At 32.9% G+C, this 21,261-nt stretch overlaps 1 protein-coding gene and 1 long non-coding RNA gene across 6 annotated transcripts in view; both read left to right on the top strand.

The window, feature by feature from the left end:
- PHF14 (PHD finger protein 14) overlaps positions 1-21,261 on the top strand; it is a 208,877-nt gene that overhangs the window by 92,822 nt on the left and 94,794 nt on the right. For 4 of the 5 annotated variants that reach the window (XR_008420551.1, XM_019443453.2, XM_019443446.2 and 1 more), the window contains 2 exons: positions 3,554-3,604; positions 3,736-3,857. Coding sequence is in view for 4 of the 5 variants with exons in the window: in XM_019443453.2 (XP_019298998.2) it covers positions 3,554-3,604; positions 3,736-3,857 (173 nt within the window). In the remaining variant the exon portion in view is untranslated. Of the gene's footprint in view, positions 1-3,553; positions 3,605-3,735; positions 3,858-6,879; positions 10,221-21,261 lie in introns of those variants that run through there. The other variant, XM_019443454.2, reaches the window with a different exon arrangement.
- On the top strand, positions 17,173-19,479 carry LOC128775650 (uncharacterized). Its single transcript, XR_008420552.1, has 2 exons — positions 17,173-17,951; positions 18,220-19,479. It is a non-coding gene; the product is annotated as an uncharacterized LOC128775650 (long non-coding RNA).

Here is a 21,261-nt window from a genome sequence, read left to right on the forward strand (position 1 = left end):
CTACTTGGGATTATACTATTAACCTTGGATTGCCATGCAAGAAAAATTACTGAATTAAGAGTTGATGTACCTGAGTTTGAAGTTTGCCTTTGTCAGTTATCAGCTGTAATCATCAAGTCACTTCTTTGGACTGCTTTTTCAGAGCTCTAAGATGCTATAATTTCATCTTGTTTATAACACTTCTTTTTTTTTTTCTGGCTGGAAATTTTTTATGTTACTTGTGTTTTGTTATTTAAAATTACCACAGGAATACATCAAAGATTACCATTTGGTAATAAGTATACTTAATTTAAAATGACTCTTTTGGGTAATTATAAATATATTCATTTTAAAAATAGCACTTTGCAGTGCCTGGGTGTCTCAGTCCATTAAGCATTTGACTTCAACTCAGGTCATGATCTCATTGTTCCTGAGTTCTAGCCCCTCGTCTGGCTCTGTGCTGACAGCTTGGAACATGGAGCCTGCTTTGGATTCTGTGTTTCCCTCTCTCTCTCTATGCCCACCCCCGACTTATGCACACATGTGCGTGTGCGCACTCCCTCTCTCTTTCTTTCTCCCCCCCCCCCCCCCGTCAGAAATAAGTAAATAAACATTTTAAAAAATAGCACTTTAAAAAAATAGCCTGGGTGGAATCTGACTCTTGATTCCTGGTTAGGTCGTGATCTCATGGTTCGTGGGATCGAGCCCTGTATCGGGCGCTGCGCTGGAAGTGCGGAGCCTGCTTGGGATTCTGTCTCTCCCTCTCTCTGATGCTCTCTCTCTCTCTCTCTCTCTCAAAACAATTAAATAAACTTGAAAAAAATAGCACTTTCATAAGACATATACATGGTTAAATAAGAAATTTATTGAGAAATACAACTATGCCATTGTGTGATGGTATCACCTCTTGGCTTTATGCCTTATGATATTAATTACAGTGTGGGTATGAAAAACTTGCAATTGATGCAATCATATGAGAGGTTTAAGGATTTAAAGTATTAATCAGAAATGTTAAATTATTGTATATCTTCAAAAGAATTGCAAACATGAACTTAGGACATTCACATATATATTTCAAAAATTAATTCAATGGTTAGATAATTTAAAAACCTGGTAGTAGTTGACTTCTATGCAAAAAAAGAACCCCAATTACTGGTAGCAGTTTACTACTACATAAAGAAACAAACTGAATTCCTACTTCATTACCTAAAGATGAGTTGAATGAAGAAAAATAGGGGAATGTGTGAAGGCCTTTTGGGGATTCTTAGATGTTATGGGACTCAAATGAGTAATTTCAATATTTCCCCTTTGATATTGGTTATTTGGATCACCTTATTGAAATGACCTTATTGCATAAATTATGCAAATTAAAAATAGATCAGTAGAGAAGGGAACAGTAATTTATCCTTTTTGTCAGTTGTTTTATCATTTGTATTATCTAGTATAATTATGAGTTTCAATCTACCCACTTATTTGATTAAAACAAATTTATTGAGCTTTAATGTAGTACATGTTGTATTATTTTTAATTAAATCAAGAAAGATGAATAGGACAAGGCTTTTACCAGTTTTGTGATGAATTGTGTCAGAGGACAGAAATTAAAGCATAAAGAACAGGAATGTCACAGAAAGGAAAGATGAATATGTAAAGAGCTAGCTTCAGGGTTATAGGTGAAACCTGGATAAGTGTCAGTATTAAGGACTCTTCATACTGATGTTCTCAAACTTTAATGTGTGTATAATTTGCTTGTGGATCTTGTTAAAGGGCAGACTCTAATTCAGTATGTCGAAGTGAGCATGAGCTTCTACATTTCTGGCAAGCTCCCAGGGGATGCCAGCATTTATGGGCCATGACTGATATTTTGAGGAGCAAGGCTCAGTACTGTTTTTTGGAAGTAAGAATGAATATATGTAGGTCCTACTCTTAATTATTTTATCTATCTTAAATTTTTTTATCCATGCATTATTCAACCACTGTTTATTTAGTGCTTACTTAGTACCAGATACTTTGCTTCCTGTGTACCAGAGTTACAAAGGTGAATAATTCATTGACTCTGGCAGTAAATTCAGTCAGAAACTTCAAAGATTTTTTTCTTTTTTTGTGTATATGTGTGGAGAAAATATATTTTTGTGTGTTTTCGTTTTTCTTTTTTTTTTAATTTTATTTAAATCCAAGTTGGTTAACATATAGCCTAATACTAGTTTCAGAATAGAATTCAGAATAGAATTTAATGATTCATCACTTACATACAACACCCAGTGTTCATGGCAGCAAGTGCCCTCCTTAATGTGTAGGGCCTGCATTTAAAGCCTTTTCCTGGATATAGTCTTTTTCTAACTTATTCCATAATGTAATTAGAACATCCTGATTAGCAGTACATATAGTTTATAAATTTACTTCCTTTGAACGACTAATTTAGTCAATGCTTGGTTATCTAGGGGTAGATTAAACAGTATGCAATTGGCAATGTTATTAAATGACAGTGGACTCAGTTTTATGAAGAATTGAAATGAGAGTAATTTAGGAGGACATCAGTGTATTGGACATCATTTCTGTTTAGAATTATTGGTACCTGTTCTAATTTGGGAATGTTCCTTGATCTCAACAGTCAGGCAAAATAATTTGTGGGAATGGTGCCTCCATTCTCTTTTAGTCTCTCTAAAGAGCTGTGGTCTGAACATGGGGATTACACATCTACAGGAGGCTGTCCTATGTGAATAAAGATTTTTAACATATTGGCTGCAAATACCATTGTATTTATATTACTTTTTTATTAAAAAAATTTTTAATGTTTATTTTTGAGAGAGAGTGTGAGCAGGGAAGGAGCAGAGAGACAGACACAGAATCTGAAGCAGGCTCCAGGCGCTGAGCTGGCGGCATAGAGCCCGATAATGGGCTTGAACTCATGACCTGTGAGATCATGACCTGAGCCAAAGTCAGACACTTAACCGACTGAGCCACCCAGGCACCCCATATATTATTTTTGAACATGTAGAGGTCATCTTTGTAATAGTAAATATGTTGTGAAATAATTGATGTAAACTTTCAACTAAATTCGTTTAAAGTAAGTAATTTATACCATGTTTTATTTCACCTAGGATTTGGGGACATCTGAGATCTTTTACTCCCACTTTTTTTATGACAGTTAGAAATTCTTTATATTATACAAACATGTATGTACACACATGAGAATACTAGAAGTAGGAGGAGTCCAGGTGTAGCATCTCAGCTATAGAAGCATATAAGTTATGAAAATTGAAATGCTCTAGATAAATCATAATTGTGTGACATGTATAAAGTGTTGAAAAAAATCATTCTGATTTTGGAGAACTTATTTTTCCTATCAGAAAGTTGTGTAATTTAAAAGTAAAGAACTTGTAAAGTACATTTAATGTGTTATGTTTTTATCTGTCATAGATAAATTGTTAACAAAATATTGCTAGAGGAATACAGTATTAATTAGAAATACTAATTTTCCAAGTCCTTAACTTAAGCAGTAACATTTAACAGAGAGTATTTTTTTATTATTATTAATTAAACATTAGATATTTCTGTGGCATCTTTTTTTTCTTAGAGAACCAGAGGACGAAAACGAAGCTTCATTCCTGAGGAAGAAAAACATGAGGTTGGAATAAGTTAAGCATTTTTTACACAGTCTAAACTTTGAAAAACTTTCTTGCTTAAATTATTTCTTTTTTCCTCATATCCAGATTTTGTTTTATGTTTTGTTTTGTTTTGTTTTCTCTTGTATGGCAGGAAAGAATTCCTAGAGAGAGAAGGCAAAGGCAGTCTGTGTTACAAAAGAAGCCTAAGGCTGAAGATTTGCGAACTGAATGTGCAACTTGCAAGGGAACTGGAGACAATGAAAATCTTGTCAGGTAAATGGGATGCTGAGACTTTGTCTTCAGGGCATTAAGGTTCCATCTTCATCATTTTCTCATCACAGATATAATGGGGGAAAAATCACAGTATAGGGCTTTCTTAAAATCTTATTTAGTGGAAACTGTAGTTCAGAAACATTTCATTCTCTTACTAACCTGCCACACATGGTTATTTTCTGGATTGAGATGTAATTAAGAGTTCAAAATCTGGATTTTGAACACAAGAAACAATTTTCTCTTGACAAGAGCACTTGACAGTGCTCTGTATATAGAGGCCACAAAAACAATTTGATTTAAACACTTAATACTAAGATTATTACTTTATCTCATAAAATAGCAAAATTACTAAGTTGTTACATATTATAAAAGTTGAAATTTATTAGTAATAATGTTAAGACCAACACTTGTTTATTGACAAGAGCTTCAATAGCACTTCCTTACCATTTATCAAAATGAATGTGTTAAATGCTTCTCTCTTATGAAATAAAGAAAAGTGAAAAGATGGCCTAGGTAGATTTTGTTTTTTGTTTTGTTTTCTTCTTTGTTTCTTTGTTTTGATTTGGTACTTTTTTTTTTTGTATCAGACATAATGCTAATCAGGAATCTCAGCTGATGTTGCACAGTGGCTATTCCTGAGGGTGCAGAGACTGTTAATTTTAACCTTTTGTTTCTTTTGTTGAGATGAAGAAATTTATTTAAAACCCTAGGTGAGATGGAGGAGTAGGTGGCACGAAAGGAAACCTCATTTAAAAGAGGTATCATTCTTTCAAAGTACAGTAACAAAGAGTCTTTTGGTATGTTAAGGGAACCCTTTCTGATTTCTTTTAAAAATTGTTTTTTGATAAAACACTATGAAATTAACTGAGGGCATAGAAATTAAGTGTTTCAAAAAGAAAAAGGTGTTGAAACATATATTAGTCCTATTAAATGATTTTAAATATTTGCTTCCAAAATGATGTCATTTGTCATTAAAAATCAAATTTCTGTTTGTTTTCATTCCTCAAAAACATGCAGTTTTAAATTTTATGAGTTTTTTTTTTATTCTATCATTAAAGAAGATAAGGAGAAAATAAAAATTCCAGTGAAGAAATGCAAAGTGCTTCAACAAAGTTAAGAAGGTCTATCATATTTGGTCAGTAATTTTTGAAGTAGTACATGTAAGATGTCATGAGCACTCTCCTGAAGATGAAACTCATTTAAATTTAGGGTAGAGTAGTTCCTGTATCAGAAGATACACATGAATAATTCTGACCACAATATAATTTTCTGATTTATGTGAATAAAGAAATCCCAAGCATAAGCATAACATGATGGAGTGCATAAAACTGTAAAAATAAATAAAAGGAAAAAAAATCCCATAAAACAGTCTTATATAATGAATAAAAATTCAGTCTAGAGGAATTCCTCTTGGGGTTGAGGGTTGTATTGTGGGATATAATCAATTTGAAACAATAGTTTAAAACATAGAGAGCTGGTTATTCTGTTTTTAATTATTTGAACCTATGTCAATATCAACCCTCTTATTTATTTTTTTCAAGATAGTTGATTCATGACATTTTTGCTGTAGGACCTATACATTTTTACAGGTTTCTATTTATTTTATTTGCTTGGTCATGTGTTTGAAAGAACCTAGGCTATATGTTCAGTTTTTAGTTTAAAAACCACTTTATAGCAAGAGCAAGTCCAACACATCATATCATAGTTGTCATAAAAAAAAGTAGGCACCATCTTCCTTCATTTATAGCTGAAATTTTTAAAATAGTATTAGGCTTTCCTATCACTTATTTAATTAGTTTCTCCTATAAAATTTCCTTTCCTAATTGCATTATTATAACTTGCCAGAGTCTGGGATTTGGTGGAAAGTCTCCTGGAAGGTAAAGATATTTTTGTTACTCTAGAAATAATGAATATACAAAGTCTTCTTCCTTGATTTTGCCTTGTTAAGAAGATAACATCACAGTTTTTCTGCAAAGGTTTTAAAGAGGTAATGAAGAGGGAATTAAATGTTTTATAAATATTATATAGTAATGTTTTTGAGGACAAAATAAGCTGGATATAAAGCAGTGCCATAAAATGTTTTATGGTTATAATGTGAATCTTCTGTAAAAAAGAAATACATATTCAATTTAAGCACTGTTGCTCTTGAGTTAAAGAAGAATTTTATTTTATGTAGAATTTCATGTGTTTTTTAAAAAGATAATCGTATAAGCTATTATCTGCCATTTCCCTTAACATCTCTTTTATTTTGTAATTGGCACCATTATTGTTTGCAAATCATTCCCACAAAGGTTCACACTTTTATGATTAAGTTGCGTATTAAATATTGTGTACACATGCTATTTTTTAACTTTAATTTTAAGACATTTTAAATGAAACTTTATTTTTCCCAAAGATATATTTCAGTGCTTAGTCAGAGATACATTAAACTTATTATGTCTGTTAGGTTCTCTTATAAAATTAATTTCTTGGGTAGTAATTTAATTAATAGTCTTTTGCTGAATATATTTTCTCAAGTTCCTTTGAACTAATGTATATGACTCACTAGAACCTGCTGTTTAGCAGCTTTGATTTTGAAACCACACTTCTCTATGTAATTCAGGCTATATAAAAAATTCTTAATTATTTTCTTGCTTTTTCAGTTATTGTATATGTGTATATGTGAATTTACATGTGGAATTTTTTAATATCATTGGAAATTGAGTTCAGTTAATCAGTTAACTGTAATATTAGTTTCCAACTGTTATTTTCAGTTTGCCTCTAAGTTTTTCTCAGGTCTTTGACAATTTACCATTTCTGTGTCTCAGTTTTTTCCCTCTATTGTACATGATCAAAATTATACTCTTTTCCATTAGGGACTTATATAAATTACTACTGAGTGATCCTATTTTTTCCATATAAAATAGTAGGATAGTGGTATTATTTAGTAATACAAAGGATACATATATGCAGGCTCTGAAATAAGGGTTCCAGTTGGTAAATATGTTGCGGTAATAATACATGCTTATTTTTTGCTTTTCAGAAAATGTGCACGTCCTGTTTTTGTATCTAATTATTTCTAGAATATGGGGGACAGAAAACTTGAATTTGTTGAAACATGTTCTCTAAAACAATTAGACTGAACTATTTGCACTAGACATGAAGAATCTGAAAATGATCAAAGTCTTAAAGAGAAGGATGGTTTATAGTATCTTACAAATTTTTTAAAAATACTGCTTCCTTTTTGCCATTTGCTTTTAACATTTAATTAAAAATTATGTGGGAAGTTTCCAATTAAAATGTATTTTTTTTTATGCTACTGAGGGCTAAGACCAAAATGAAATTCTGTTTTGAAATTGTGAAGTGTTTTTAGGCATTTATCTCTTTGTAATGGATGTTCTTTGTTCTAGGTAGTTATGGCCCACGCAGTGATCTAGTATTTGTTTTTGTTTCCACATTTCTGGCACATTTAATACTCAGTAAATGCTTGGTAAATGACTACTTCATAATAACTAATGACTGATTATTCTTTGCTGAATTAATTAAAAAAATGTATACTGTTACAATTTATTCCTAGAACAAATTCGTCATTAAATAGAAGTATTTGGTGAAAATATTTAAAAGCCTTAATAAAGGAGGATTGCTTTTATGTCATTAAAGAATAGGGGATTATTTGTTTCTGTGTATTAGGGAAGGAAATAGGAACTACAGACTTGAGATTAGTTAGTTGATGCATCAGTGTAATAATAGAAATGAAGTGATCCCTCTTCTTGATCATATTTGACTTGCAAAAGATAGATTTTTAGATATAGGTGGGCCTTTCTTTAAGTCTTCATTAAACTATCAAATTAAGAATAAGACCAAATTTTTAGACCTCAAATTTTACTTTAAATGTGCAAACTCAGTGTGACACATTTTATTACTTAATGGGAGATAGGAGAGAGGAAAAAGGTTTCTAAAACTAAGAACCCTAGAATCCATTGTCGCCTTGAATAGCATCTTTAATTTTATCTCGTATTGTTGCTGTTACTCAGACACATTGAGTGTAGGAAATGATCTATGAAGCTATTTCACTTTTATAGCTATGTCCACACTATTAAACGCTTATTACTATATTCTCCTTGAGTATATGGCAAATTACATAGATATTTAACCATTTTAGTTATGAGATGAGGATGTCTGTTTGGTCTCTTAACAATATTATTAGCACTTTTATTTAGTTCCCATTTTAAACATCTGGATTCTGAGTGTTCCCCCCGAAACTAAATTTAATTGTATCATAAGCTGTTGGAACACCAGCAAGAATTTATATTTATCAGATTTGTATTTCAAATATTAGTCTTTGATTACTCAGATGTTTTTAAATTACCTGTTTTGTTCTAACATAGATGGAGGCTTATTAGATTGCCTGTGTCATAGTTGAGAAGGTGTTTTCTCGTAGAGATTTTATTAGACTGGAGAGTAAAGCTAAGATTAGTTACAACTTCAGTTACTATATTCATAGGACATCGGTTTGCTGAAAATGGATTGTTTTAAATTACTTAAAAAAATGAAACCTGGTGTTATTTTTTAAGAACAGTTGAGATTACAGCTGATTTCTTAAAACAAATAGCATGTATTATTTTATTTTGATTACATACTTGTTAGTTTATTAGTTCTTGTGCAATTTATCACATAATAATTCTTAATGATAAAATTTGCATACTCATGTAGGAGTTTCATGATTGTAAGTGATGGTGTAAATATATATTATTTGGATACTTATGAATTAAAACTTAGAAACAACTACAAGTTTTAAAATGATTTGTGTCTTCTAATTTCAAATGTATTAAAAACAGACATTCCTGTACAAAGACATTTCTGTACAAACTTCTGTTTTTATTCTTTGCCTCTATCAGCAATTACAAGGATAAGTTTTAGGTTTTTGTTTTACTTGTTTTGTATTCCTGAGTCAGTGGTTAGTACCATTGAATTACTGTATTCTAAAGGACTATTTCTAAAACTTGGATTTTAATATTTCTTTCAGTTATATGTGGTAAAATGTATCCTCTCGTGTCACCCTGACAGCTGACAGCCTTTGTGTTATACCGCTTTCTTCAAGTTTGGCTGTTACTCTCTCTGGTATATATTTAACTTGGCTTTTCACTCTTGAAAGTATAACCATCTTGAAGGCATAGTCTCTGTTTCACTTACCCTCATAAACCTTTATGTTCTCGCTCCAAGTTACTGAACACCAACCCCCACCCTCACCAACCATGATGGTTAGTGGCTGACACACTTCATAGGAAGTTGTATTATGGAATCATTGCCAGGATATTAAATCTGACTAATTGTTATGTTAGATTTAATATAAAAGACAAAGAGCAGCATACAAAGATTTCTCTGAAGACATATGGACTTCCTGTACTCTTGGCTTGAAGAAATAATGCTGCCTAACTCCTTTAACAGGGTTCACATCAAAAGAGAAGAAAGTCTGGCATTCTAAATCCAAACTGATGAAGCTTTAGGAATTAAATGTAAACAAGGAACATAATTATGAACTCTTTGAACCTTTATTTTCTTAGATATTTAACTGTTCTTTTATTTTTATATATAATTTTAATAACGATTATAGCAACAGTTGCTTTTGAAGGAAATTCTGATATTAGTGAATAATATCTAATACTGAAGCAAGATTAAAATTCAGTAAAATTAGAACACCTATTTTTGTCACTTTCTGGAGTGTTTAACATAATTACATCTTTATTTTGAGAAATACTAATAAATCTCCATTCTGTTTAGTACACAGTTGATTTTAACTTTTGATGTCTTTTACAAAGGTATTGCTGTATGAGATCATCTTTAGTAATGAAAGCTTAATTTATTATTCTTGAAAACATGGTGGTTTAATTGTGTTAACTTTTAAAAAGCTACTTAATTGGATAAGCTTAATACTACACATAAAACTCTATAAGAATGCAAATAGTTAATACATGAATAATACTAGAATGTATAAAGAATTCAGTCTGATTATTGATTAACAAAGATGTTTTTCTTTCCTTTATTATCAAAGATAAGTAGGAAAAAAGGGAGCATATATATTGCAATTATTTAAAGTTTTAAAATATATTATCCTTTATGATATATTTTTAAAAGTAGATATTTTTTGAATTTGAATGTAGACAACAGAAAATTAAAAGTTAAAAAAGTGGCTCTACCTAAATAGAAACTTAATCATACATGTTTTGTTTCAGTGTTTTAAAATCTAGACTATGTCAACTACATAGACAAACAACAATTTAATGTCCCTAAAATTGTGAATTCTGAAGTAATAATGAAATGATCAAACAAGCTTAAACAGTTTCATGGAAATATTGTGTCCATATTAAAATTTATTTAAAAGTGTCATGTCCGTTAGTTCTCTGTTTGCTTGAGTTTAGAATATATAGGAAGACGTTCCATAATTGCTAACCCAAACAACTACGATATGTGAATTTAGTAAGTTCGTGTATGTGTGTGTGTGTGTGTGTGTGTGTGTATGGTCTGTTACATACAATGGAATGCATAAATGTTAAGTGAATAAATTGATGACTTTTAACAAAAGCATGTACTCCTATAACCCCCCCATTTCTAATATGATCTGGAACATTTTCATCACTTCCAAAAATTGTGCTGTTTTCCAGTCAGTCATTCTTTCCAAAGGCACCTACTTTTCTATTTTTCAAACTTATGTTACTTTTTCTTTTCCTCTTGTAGAATTTCATATGAATTATATGTTAATTTTTATTTGATATCAGCTGTTTCTAATGGGTATGTGAAGGAATCCCACTGTGGTTTTAATTTGTATTATTCTGATATATATTGATATATAGGGATGTTGATAGGCAAGTCAGTTAATCTCTGTGGATCTCTGTTTTCTTATTTTAGGAGAAGAATTTAGGCTATATCATATCTGAGGTCTAACACACTAGCTCCGATAATCAAAAATTATATGATATTCCAAGTCCCCAAGTCCATACTGCTTATTTGTTTACATTCTCTCACAAGCCCTCCATGGAAACTCATTCTGTCAGTAACATTTCTCTCTAGGCTACTCTGTATGTAGAATGTAATTATGTTTTCTTCAGTCTCAAAAAAAAAAAAAAAATCTCTTAGAGTGAAAGCTGTTTTCATGTTGTGGTGTCTCATTTACCTAAATAGGAGGGGAAAGTAATTTAATTCACAACTCCATCTTTCATTGATAAATAGCAAATACTTCTTTTCTTTTTAAAAAATAAATATACTGAGATCCAGTGTTCGAACTGCAAAATCAGCCATTATAAGTGTAGAGCATAATAATGACTTTTACTACATTTGTTAAGTGATTTGCTATCACTAAAATCCAGTTTTACAATATTTCCATCACCTCAAAAACTTCTATGCCTGTTTACTGTCAAACCTAGTTTCCACCTTCAGCCTTAGGCAACCTCTGCCAACATTTCCCTACCAGTTCCTCATAGCCTATTTACTTTCCTGTCCTGGTCTTTTCATCTTAATATTACCATTATACATATTTCTTGTTACAGATTTTTTTTAAATTTTTTTTCCTAAAGGCAACAAAGATTCTTTTTCTGATCCAAGCTTTAGTCAGTCTCCTGAACCTCCTCCTAGGCTCATCTGTGCACTTCTTTGTAAAACACAGGTTTAGCAAGAACTCTGCTAAGTCACTTTTATTTTTTAATCTTTAACATTAGTTTTTATTTTTGTAATGTTTTTCTCATACAAATAATTTTTACCTCTCAGTTAATCTCACCTTTTCACTCAATTTCAGGTATTGTCCTGAATTTCTGGCCTCCAAGATCTCTTAATTTTAATGCTGTTTTAATCCTGTTGTGGTTTTTTTTTTGTTTAATTTTTTTATTGAAGTATAATTAGCATATAGTGTTATTATATTAGTTTCAGCTGTGTAATATAATGATTTAACAATTCTATAAATTACTCAGTGTTCATCACAGTAAGTATACTGTTAATCCTCTTTATCTGTTTCACTTATCCCTCCACCCACCTCCCCTTTGGCAGCCACCAGTTTGTTCTCTGTATTTAAGAATCTGCTTTTTTATTTGCCCTTTTTTCTTTGTCTGATCATTTGTTTTGTTTCTTAAACTCCATGCATGAATGAAATCATACTCTACTTGTCTTTCTCTGACTAACTTATTTCACTTAACACAGTATCCTCTGGCTCCATCCAGTTTGTTCCAAATGTCAAGATCTCATTCTTTTTTATGGCTGAGTACTAATCCAGTTTATGTGCACACACATACACACCATCTCTTCTTTATCCATTCATTTGTCAGTAGACACTTAAATACTTGACTTGCTTCCACATCTTGTCTATTGCAAATGATGCTGCCATAAATATAGGGGAGGATATGTCTTTGAATTCATGTTTTTGTTTTCTTTGGGTAAATACTCAGTGGTGGAATTATTGGATAATATTGTTTTTAATTTTTTGAGGAACCTCCATGTTGTTTTCCAGGGTGGCTGCACCAGTTTGCATTCCCACCAACAGGGCAAGAGGATTCCTTTTCTTCTACATTCTTGTAACACTTGTTTCCTTGGTTTTTGATTTTAGCCTTTCTGACAGGTGTGAGGTGACACCTCATTGTAGTTTTTTTTTTAATTATTTTTTAAACATTCATTCATTTTTGAGAGACATAGAGAGACAGAGCATGAATGGGGGAAGGGCAGAGAGAGAGACACACACACACAGCATTCAAAGCAAGATCCAGACTCTGAGCTGTCAGCACAGAGCCCGACATGGGGCTTGAACTCACTAACCGCGAGATCATGACCCAAGCCAAAGTCGGATGCTTAACTGACTGAGCCACCCAGGCACCCCTCATTGTAGTTTTCATTAGCATTTTGCTGATGATGAGTGATGTTGAACATCTTTTCATGTGTCTGTCAGTCACGTGGATGTATTCTTTGGAGAAACGTCTGTTGATGTCTTGTGCCCATTTTTTGATTGGATTTTTTTGGTGTGTTAACTTTTATAAGTTCTTTATATAGTTTAGATATTAACCCCTTATCAGATGTATTATTTGCAAATATCTTCTCCTATCCATAGGTTGCCTTATGCTTTTGTTGATAGTTTCCTTTACCGTAGAAAAGCCCCCCTTTTTTTTTTTTTTTTTTTTTTTTTTTTTTTTTTTTTTTGGTGCAGTCCCAAGTAGTTAAATTTTGCTTTTGTTTCTCTTGCCTGAGGAGACATACCTAGAAAAATGTTGCTAAGGCTGACGTAAAAGAAACTACTCCCAATGTTTTTATCTAGGAGTTTTATGGTTTCAGGTCTCATATTTAGCTCTTTAATCCATATTAAGTTTATTTTTGTGCATAGTGTAAGAAAGTGGTTTAGTTTTCAGTTTTGTTTTATACGTAGCTGTCCAGTTTTTCCCAGCACCATTTGTTGAAAAGCCTATCTTTTCTTCATTGTATATTCTCATCTCTTTTTGTTGTGGTTTAACTACCCAGTTATGCTTGGGTTTATATCTGTTCTCTATTCTGTTCCATCAATCTATGTGTCTGTTTTTGTGCCAGTACTATATTGTTATGATTACAGCTTTGTGGTATAATTTGTAATCTGGAATTGTGGTACTCCCAGCTTTGTTTTTCTGTCTCAGGATTGCTTTGGCTCTTCAGGGTCTTTTGTGGTTCCATACAAATTTTAGGATTGTTTGTTCTAGTCCTGTGACAAATGTTGGTATTTTGATAGTGATTGCATTAAATCTGTAGATTGTTTTGGGTAGATTGCTTTATGAACATTTAAATAATGTTGGTTCTTCCGATTCATGGGCATGGAATATCTTTTCATTTGTGTCATCTTCAATTTCTTTCATGGATTTTTTTTCCATTAATTACTTTTCATTCATTTGTTTTTTTTTTTTTTATTTAAAATTTTTTTTCATTTACATCCAAGTTATTATAGCATATACTGCATCATTGATTTCAGGGGTAGATTCCTTAATGCTCCTTACCCATTTAGCTCATTCCCCCTCCCACAACCCCTCCAGTAACCTTCTGTTTGTTCTCCATATTTAAGAGTCTCTGATGTTTTGTCCCCCTCCCTGGTTTTATATTATTTTTGCTTCCCTTCCCTTGTGTTCATCTGTTGTGGATCTTAAAGTCCTCATATGAGTGAAGTCATATGATAGTTGTCTTTCTCTGACTAATTTCGCTTAGCATAGTACCCTCTAGTTCCACCCATGTAGTTGCAAATGGCAAGATTTCATTCTTTTTGATTGTTGAATAATATGCCATTGTGTGTGTGTATATGTGTGTGTGTGTATGTATATATATACACACACACATATATATATACGTATACACACACACACACATATATACGTATATATATATACATATATATATATATACGTATATATGTGTGTATATATATATATACATATATAAAACTTCTTTATCCATTCATCCATTGATGGACATTTGGGCTCCTTCCATACATTGGCTTAGTTGATAGTGCTCCTATAAACATTGGGGTGCATGTGCCCCTTCAAAACAGCATACCTGTATCCCTTGGATAAATACCTAGTAGTGCAATTGCTGGACCGTAGGGTAGTCCTATTTTTAATTTTTTGAGGAACCTCCATACTGTCTTCCAGAGTGACTGCACCAGTTTGCATTCCCACCAGCAGTGCAAAAGAGATCCCTTTTCTCCGCATCCTCGCCAACATCTCTTGTTGCCTGAGTTGTTTATTTTAGCCATTCTGACTAGTGTGAGGTGGTATCTCTTTGTGGTTTTGATTTGCATTTCCCTGATGATGAGTGATGTTGAGCATTTTTTCATGTGTCTGTTTGCCTTCTGGATGTCTTCTTTGGAAAAATGTGTATTCATGTCTTTTGCCCATTTTTCACTGGATTATTTGTTTTTTGGGTGTTGAGTTTGATAAGTTCTTTATAGATTTTGGATACTACCCCTTTATCTGATATGTCATTTGCAAATATCTTCTCCCATTCCGTTGGTTGCCTTTTAGTTTTGCTGATTGTTTCCTTCACTGTGCAGAAGCTTTTTATTTTGATGAGGTCCCAATAGTTCATTTTTGCTTTGGTTTCCCTTGCCTCTGGAGACGTGTTGAGTAAGAAGTTGCTGTGGCCAAGATCAAAGAGGTTTTTGCCTGCTTTCTCCTCAAGGATTTTGATGGCTTCCTCTCTTACATTTAGGTCTTTAATCCATTTTTGAGTTTATTTTTGTGTATAGTGTAAGAAGGTGGTCCAGGTTCATTCTTCTGCATGTTGATGTCGTTTTCCCAGCACCACTTGCTGAAGAGACTGTCTTTATTCCGTTGGATATTCTTTCCTGCTTTGTCAAAGATTAGTTGGCCATACGTTTGTGGGTCCATTTCAGGGTTCTCTATTCTGTTGCATTGACCTGAGTGTCTGTTCTTGTACCAGTACCATACTGCCTTGATGGTTACAGCTTTGTAGTGTAGCTTGAAGTCCGGGATTGTGATGCCTCCAGCTTGGGTTTTCTTTTTCAAGATCGCTTTGGCTATTCAGGGTCTTTTCTGGTTCCGTACACATTTTAGAATTGTTTGTTCTAGCTCTGTGAAGAATGCTGGTGTTATTTTGATAGGGATTACATTGAATAGGTAGAGTGCTTTGGATAGTATCGACATTTTAACAATATTTGTTCTTCCTATCCAGGAGCATGGAATCTTTTTCCATTTTTTTGTGTCTTCTTCTCTTTCTTTCATAAGCTTTCTATAGTTTTAAGTGTATAGATTTTTCACGTCTTTGGTTATATTTATTCCTAGGTATTTTATGTTTTTTTGTGCAACTGTAAATGGGATCGATTCCTTGATTTCTCTTTGTCGCTTCATTGTTGCTTTATAGGAATGCACGTGATTTCCGTGCGTTGATTTTATATCCTGCAACTTTGCTGAATTCATGAGTCAGTTCTAGCAGTTTTTTGGTGGAATCTTTTGGGTTTTCCATATAGAGTATCCTGTCATCTGCAAAGAGTTCAAGTTTGACCTCCTCCTGGCTCATTTGGATGCTTTTTATTTCTTTGTGTTGTCTGATTGCAGAGGCTAAGACTTCCAATACTGTGTTGAGTAACAGTGGTGTGAGTGGACATCCCTGTCTTTTTCCTGACCTTAGCGGGAAAGCTCTCCGTTTTTCCGCATTGAGGATGATGTTAGCGTTGGGTCTTTCGTATATGGCTTTTATGATCTCAAGGCATGATCCTTCTATCCCTACTTTCTTGAGGGTTTTTATCAAGAAAGGGTGCTGTATTTGGTCAAATGCTTTCTCTGCATCTATTGAAAGGATCATGTGGTTCTTGTCCTTTCTTTTATTGATGTGATGAGTCACATTGATTGTTTTGTGGATCATTGATGTTTTATATACCTCCTTGGTTAAGTTTATTCCTAGGGACTTTATTATTTTATATCCTAGATATTCCTATTATTTACAATTCCGAGGTGCAATTGTAAATGGGATTATTTCTTAATTTATCTTTCTGCTACTTCATTATTAGTGTAAAGAAATTCAACTGATTTTTGCGTATTAATTTTGTATCTTATGAGTCTACTGAAATCATTTGTCAGTTCTAGTAGTTTTTTGGTTGAGTCTTTCTGCAAACAGTGCAAGTTTTACTTTTTCCTTACCAATTTGGATGCTTTTTATTTTTTTTGTTGTTGTTGTTTGATTACTGTGAGTAGAACTTCCAGTACTATGTTGAAGAAGTGGCAAGAGTAGACATTCTTGTTCTGTTCCTGATCTTAGAGGAAAAGCTGTCAGGTTTTCACCACTTAGTATGATGTTGGCTCTGAGTTTTTCATATCATGGCCTTTATTATACTGAGATATGTTTCCTCTAAACCTGCTTTATTGAGGGTTTTTGTCATGGATATGTGTTGTACCTTGTCAAATGCCTTTTCTGCATCTTTGCGATGCTCATGTTTTTTATCCTTTTTTCTTGTTCATGTGATCTATCACATTGATTTGAAAATATTGAACCATCCTTTTATTCCTGAAATTAATCCCACTTTATCCTGATGATTGATTTTTTTAAATGTATTGTTGAATTCTGTTTGCTAATATTTAGTTGATGATTTTTATATCATCACAGATATGGCCTATAGTTTTTTTTTTGTTGTTGTCTTTTTCTGGTTTTGGTATTAATACTGGCCTCATAGAATGAATTTGGAAGTTTTTCTTCCTCCTCTATATTTTTGGAATAGTTTGAGAAGAGTAAATATTACCTCTTCTTTAAATGTTTGTTAGAATTCACCTGTGAAGCTATCTGGTCCTGTACTTTAGCTTGTTGGGAGTTTTTTTGTTTTTGTTTTTGTTTTTTTTATTAGTGATTCAATTTCATTGCTAGTAATCGATTTGTTCAAATTTTTTATTTCTTCCTGATTCAGTTTTGGAAGATTATGTTTCTAGGAATTTATCCATTTCTTCTAGGTTATTGAATTTGTTGGCATATAATTTTTCATAATATTCTCTTATAATCCCCTTGTTTCTGTGATGTAGTTGATCTTTTCAAAGAAACAGCTTCTGGTTTCATTTATCTGTTATGTTCTTTTGGTCTCTATTTCATTTATTTCTGCTCTAATCTTTATTATTTCCTTCCTTCTATTGGCTTTGGGCTTTGTTCTTTTTCTAGCTCTTATAGGTGTTAGATTGTTTATACTGCTAAGTCACCTCAGCTAGAATCCCCTGCCCTTGATATCTGATCATCCTAGATATCTGCTCTGGTTCCTCACCTTCCACTTTCCCCCAGGTAATGTCTGATCACCTGGGCTATCTTCAGCAACAGTCCTCTTGGGTTGGTTTAGCCAGAATTTCTCCTTATCTTTGATGTTTCCCTTAGTAATTTTCCACCCACTAACCCCCACCCTTTTCCTTGGCCATAAATTGCCACTTGGCAATGCTGTATTCAGGGCTGAGTTGCTTCTTTCCTACTGTAAGATCACATTGCAAGTGGTCCTAATACCTATTGTGATGGTCCCAAGTGTGATTGGATATTTTTTTTTTTTTAGCAGAGGAACTTCTAATTAGATATACTAAAAGGGGTCTTGAAATGTGAAAACATCCCATTTTATTTCCTCTTCAACTCAATATTTTCTTTTAAGTTTTTTTTTGTTTTTTTTTTAAACTTCATTCTTTTTTTTTTTTTTTTTTACGTTTATTTATTTTTGAGACAGAGAGAGACAGAGCATGAACGGGGGAGGGGCAGAGAGAGAGGGAGACACAGAATCAGAAGCAGGCTCCAGGCTCTGAGCCATCAGCCCAGAGCCCGACGTGGGGCTCGAACTCACGGACTCACAGACCATGAGATCGTGACCTGGGCTGAAGTCGGACGCTTAACCGACTGAGCCACCCAGGCGCCCCCTTTTAAGTTTTTTTTTTAAGTTTATTTATTTTGAGAGAGAGAGGTAGCAGGACAAGGGCAGAGAGAGAGAGGGAGGCAGAGAATTCCAAGCAGGCTCCACACTGTCAGTGCAGGAGCCCGATGTAGGGCTCAAACTCCCAAACCACGAGATCATGACCTGAGCTGAAGTCAGACAGTTAATTGACTTAGCCACCCAGGTGCCCCTCGATATTTTTAAACATTGGATATTTTTAAAAGAAGCCCACTACATTTATGTAAAAAGCCTAAATTTTATTAAATTTTATTATCTCTTATATCGGGAGACAGTATTATGTAACATGATTAGTTAGAGGATTTATAGCTACTCAGTTGAGTTTGAAACCTGTTTCTGTGAGTTAGCACTGCCCTTATCTTTCTTGTGCCTTAGTTTCCTTACCTGTAAAATAGCAATAATCAATAGTGCTTACCCCTTAGGTTGTTGGAGGATTAAATGAGATCAATGCAAATATAGGGGTTGGCTAAATGTTTAGGGAATTGTAAATGTTCTGCATATGCCAACAACAACAACTGTAATAAGACACTTATGTACCAGGTACCATACATATTTAATCATTTAATGCTCATCCTATGAGCTAAGGAGTATTATTATCTCCATTGAAGAGGAAACCATGATATAGAGGACTTAAGTAAATTCCCAGAAGTTGCATAGAGTAGAAAGTATTGGAGCTGATACTCAGATTCAGGCTGTCAGGCTCTAGCGTCTGTACTGTTAACCCTATATATTCTTAGCATAATTTGCATTTCAGCTCCCTGGTTAGATGAAACTTGCCTTTGATAAATGTATTTGTTGTAGGCTAAATGGTGACAGCCCTTTAGGATGATTTGATATTGTGTTTATTTTATAGTTTACATGATATTCTTTGAGACTTCAGTGCTATAATCTTCATTCTTCTAACCATGCTATTTGAGTTTCTTTGATATGAAGATTTCTTAAAATGTACTACTTTTTCCTTTTTAATTTTAGATGTTATTGAATTGTTCTTTATTTATGTTTTATACTGAATGAGGATCATAGCGCTAATAATGGATCTAACCTTTGACGATGTTTGTCTCTGTGATGTTTGTTTTTAAAGAAATATACCTTCGCATTTTTAGGGGGCAAGATTACATTCTTTTCAGATATTTTAAGAGATGTTAATATCTAAAAGGTATATGACTATAATATGTTCACATAATATTTATGTTGTGTATGTACATATAAAATATATTAAAATACATACAACTTTAATGCCATATATATTAATTGAAGGTTGCTGTTTGCTAAAATCTGTGATGCCATCTATGTGTTTACTTTTTGATTATTGGTAATTTTAATTGTGGTCATCTATTTACTAAATGCTTTTGAACCCCCTTTGTCTTGTCTTAAAGAACAACACACATCAATGCTATGCTGCAATTGTAGATTAAGGAAATTTCTGAATATACAGCACAATGATGTGAAATTTTAAGAGAGGTGTATTTGTATTAACCACCAGTTGTGCAAAAAAAGAAAAAAAGAAAAAATTACAAGCATAGTATCTTTGCATCTTGTCAATTGTATTTGTAGAACAGATACATGTTACATATTATAGGCCTCTTGATTGTTATCTGAGGGTTATTTGGAGAGGAGGGATCATGTAAATAGTGGAATACAAGATAATAGACAAAGATTGTGGTCCTTTGAAATTTAGTTAGCTTAACAAATAAGACATTATCATTTTAGAATATTCATGAAATAAATGTTAATTTTTTTTTTTAGTTGAGAATTTGAGTCTTACTTCAGGATACATGAAACTTAGACTTAAATCTAAGAAATGTACAACTTAAGAATTACAGAACTATAGGGAAATCTTGCTCATATTTTAAAATGTGTGTATACATGCATGTGCGCGTGTATTTTAGTTAGCTGTAGGCTATTTGAACAGAAATGATTATACATTTCTGTTTTATTATTAAGGACAGAAAGGGAAACTATTAAACTTCCTTTTCCCTCATTCATCTTATTCACACATTCTCTGTAATGTGCGTCATTAGTATAACTTTAATATTCCAGTTAATAGTGTTGACATATATGGAGAGACTGTTAATAAGGAAAGTAAGGATGATAATTTTTCTGCTTATTAACAGAAGAAAATCTCTCTTTTTGAGAGCGGTAGTACATTTAATATTTAATTTAATAGACTCAGAAAGTGAGCCTCACTTGAAAACTTAATTAATCAGCCAGGAAAAATGGTAGGGAGGGCATAGATCTAAAATTGAGAGGTTAGAATCTGAGGTAAGGCTTTGCCAGCAAGAGGCTGTGTCACCATCAGGAATGAAGATAACTTCTTTGGGAACTAGTTGTCTCATTCATAAAATGAGTGGTGTACTAGATCAATTTGAAAATCCCCTTTAATTTTCATTCTGTGATTTTATAATAGTGTAGCAATGAAGACAAAATTCAGAAATTAAAGTTATTTGGGTGTATGGAATTCTGAATAATTTACAGCGTAAAACTTTCACCAACAGTGGTATTTTTAATTGTATTATTAGCCTGTAATATTTTTCTGATTTTAAATTGAGTTATACATTGTATAGATAGTAGCCTACCAAAATATGTGAGTTATTATAAAGCAGATACTTTTCAGTTTTCAGGTTTGTGAGAAATGGCTTATAGTAGAAATGTTTTCTTTTAATCTGGAAGCTTTTTTCTTACTAATTTTCTAAGGTAAAATATTCTAGGTTGAACTTTTAAGTAGGCTAAATTACATTATGGATAAAAATGACATGTTATTGGGGCACCTGGCTCAGTTGGTTAAGTGTCCGACTCTTAGTTTCAGCTTAGCTCATGATCTCATGGTTCATGAGTTTGAGTCCCACTTTGGGCTCTGCGCTGGCAGCAGGGAGCCTGCTTGGGATTCTCTCTCTCTCTCTCTCTCTCTCTCTCTCTCTCTCTCTCTCTCTCTCCCCCCCCCCCCCTTGTCTCTCTCCCTTTCTCTCTGCTCCTCCCCTGCTCTTCCTCTCTCAAACATTTAACAATAAAAGTTATAAA

This window comes from Panthera pardus, unplaced genomic scaffold, assembly GCF_024362965.1.
Source record: "Panthera pardus isolate Hobbes unplaced genomic scaffold, ASM2436296v1 HiC_scaffold_8, whole genome shotgun sequence".
Classification (NCBI taxonomy): domain Eukaryota; kingdom Metazoa; phylum Chordata; class Mammalia; order Carnivora; family Felidae; genus Panthera; species Panthera pardus.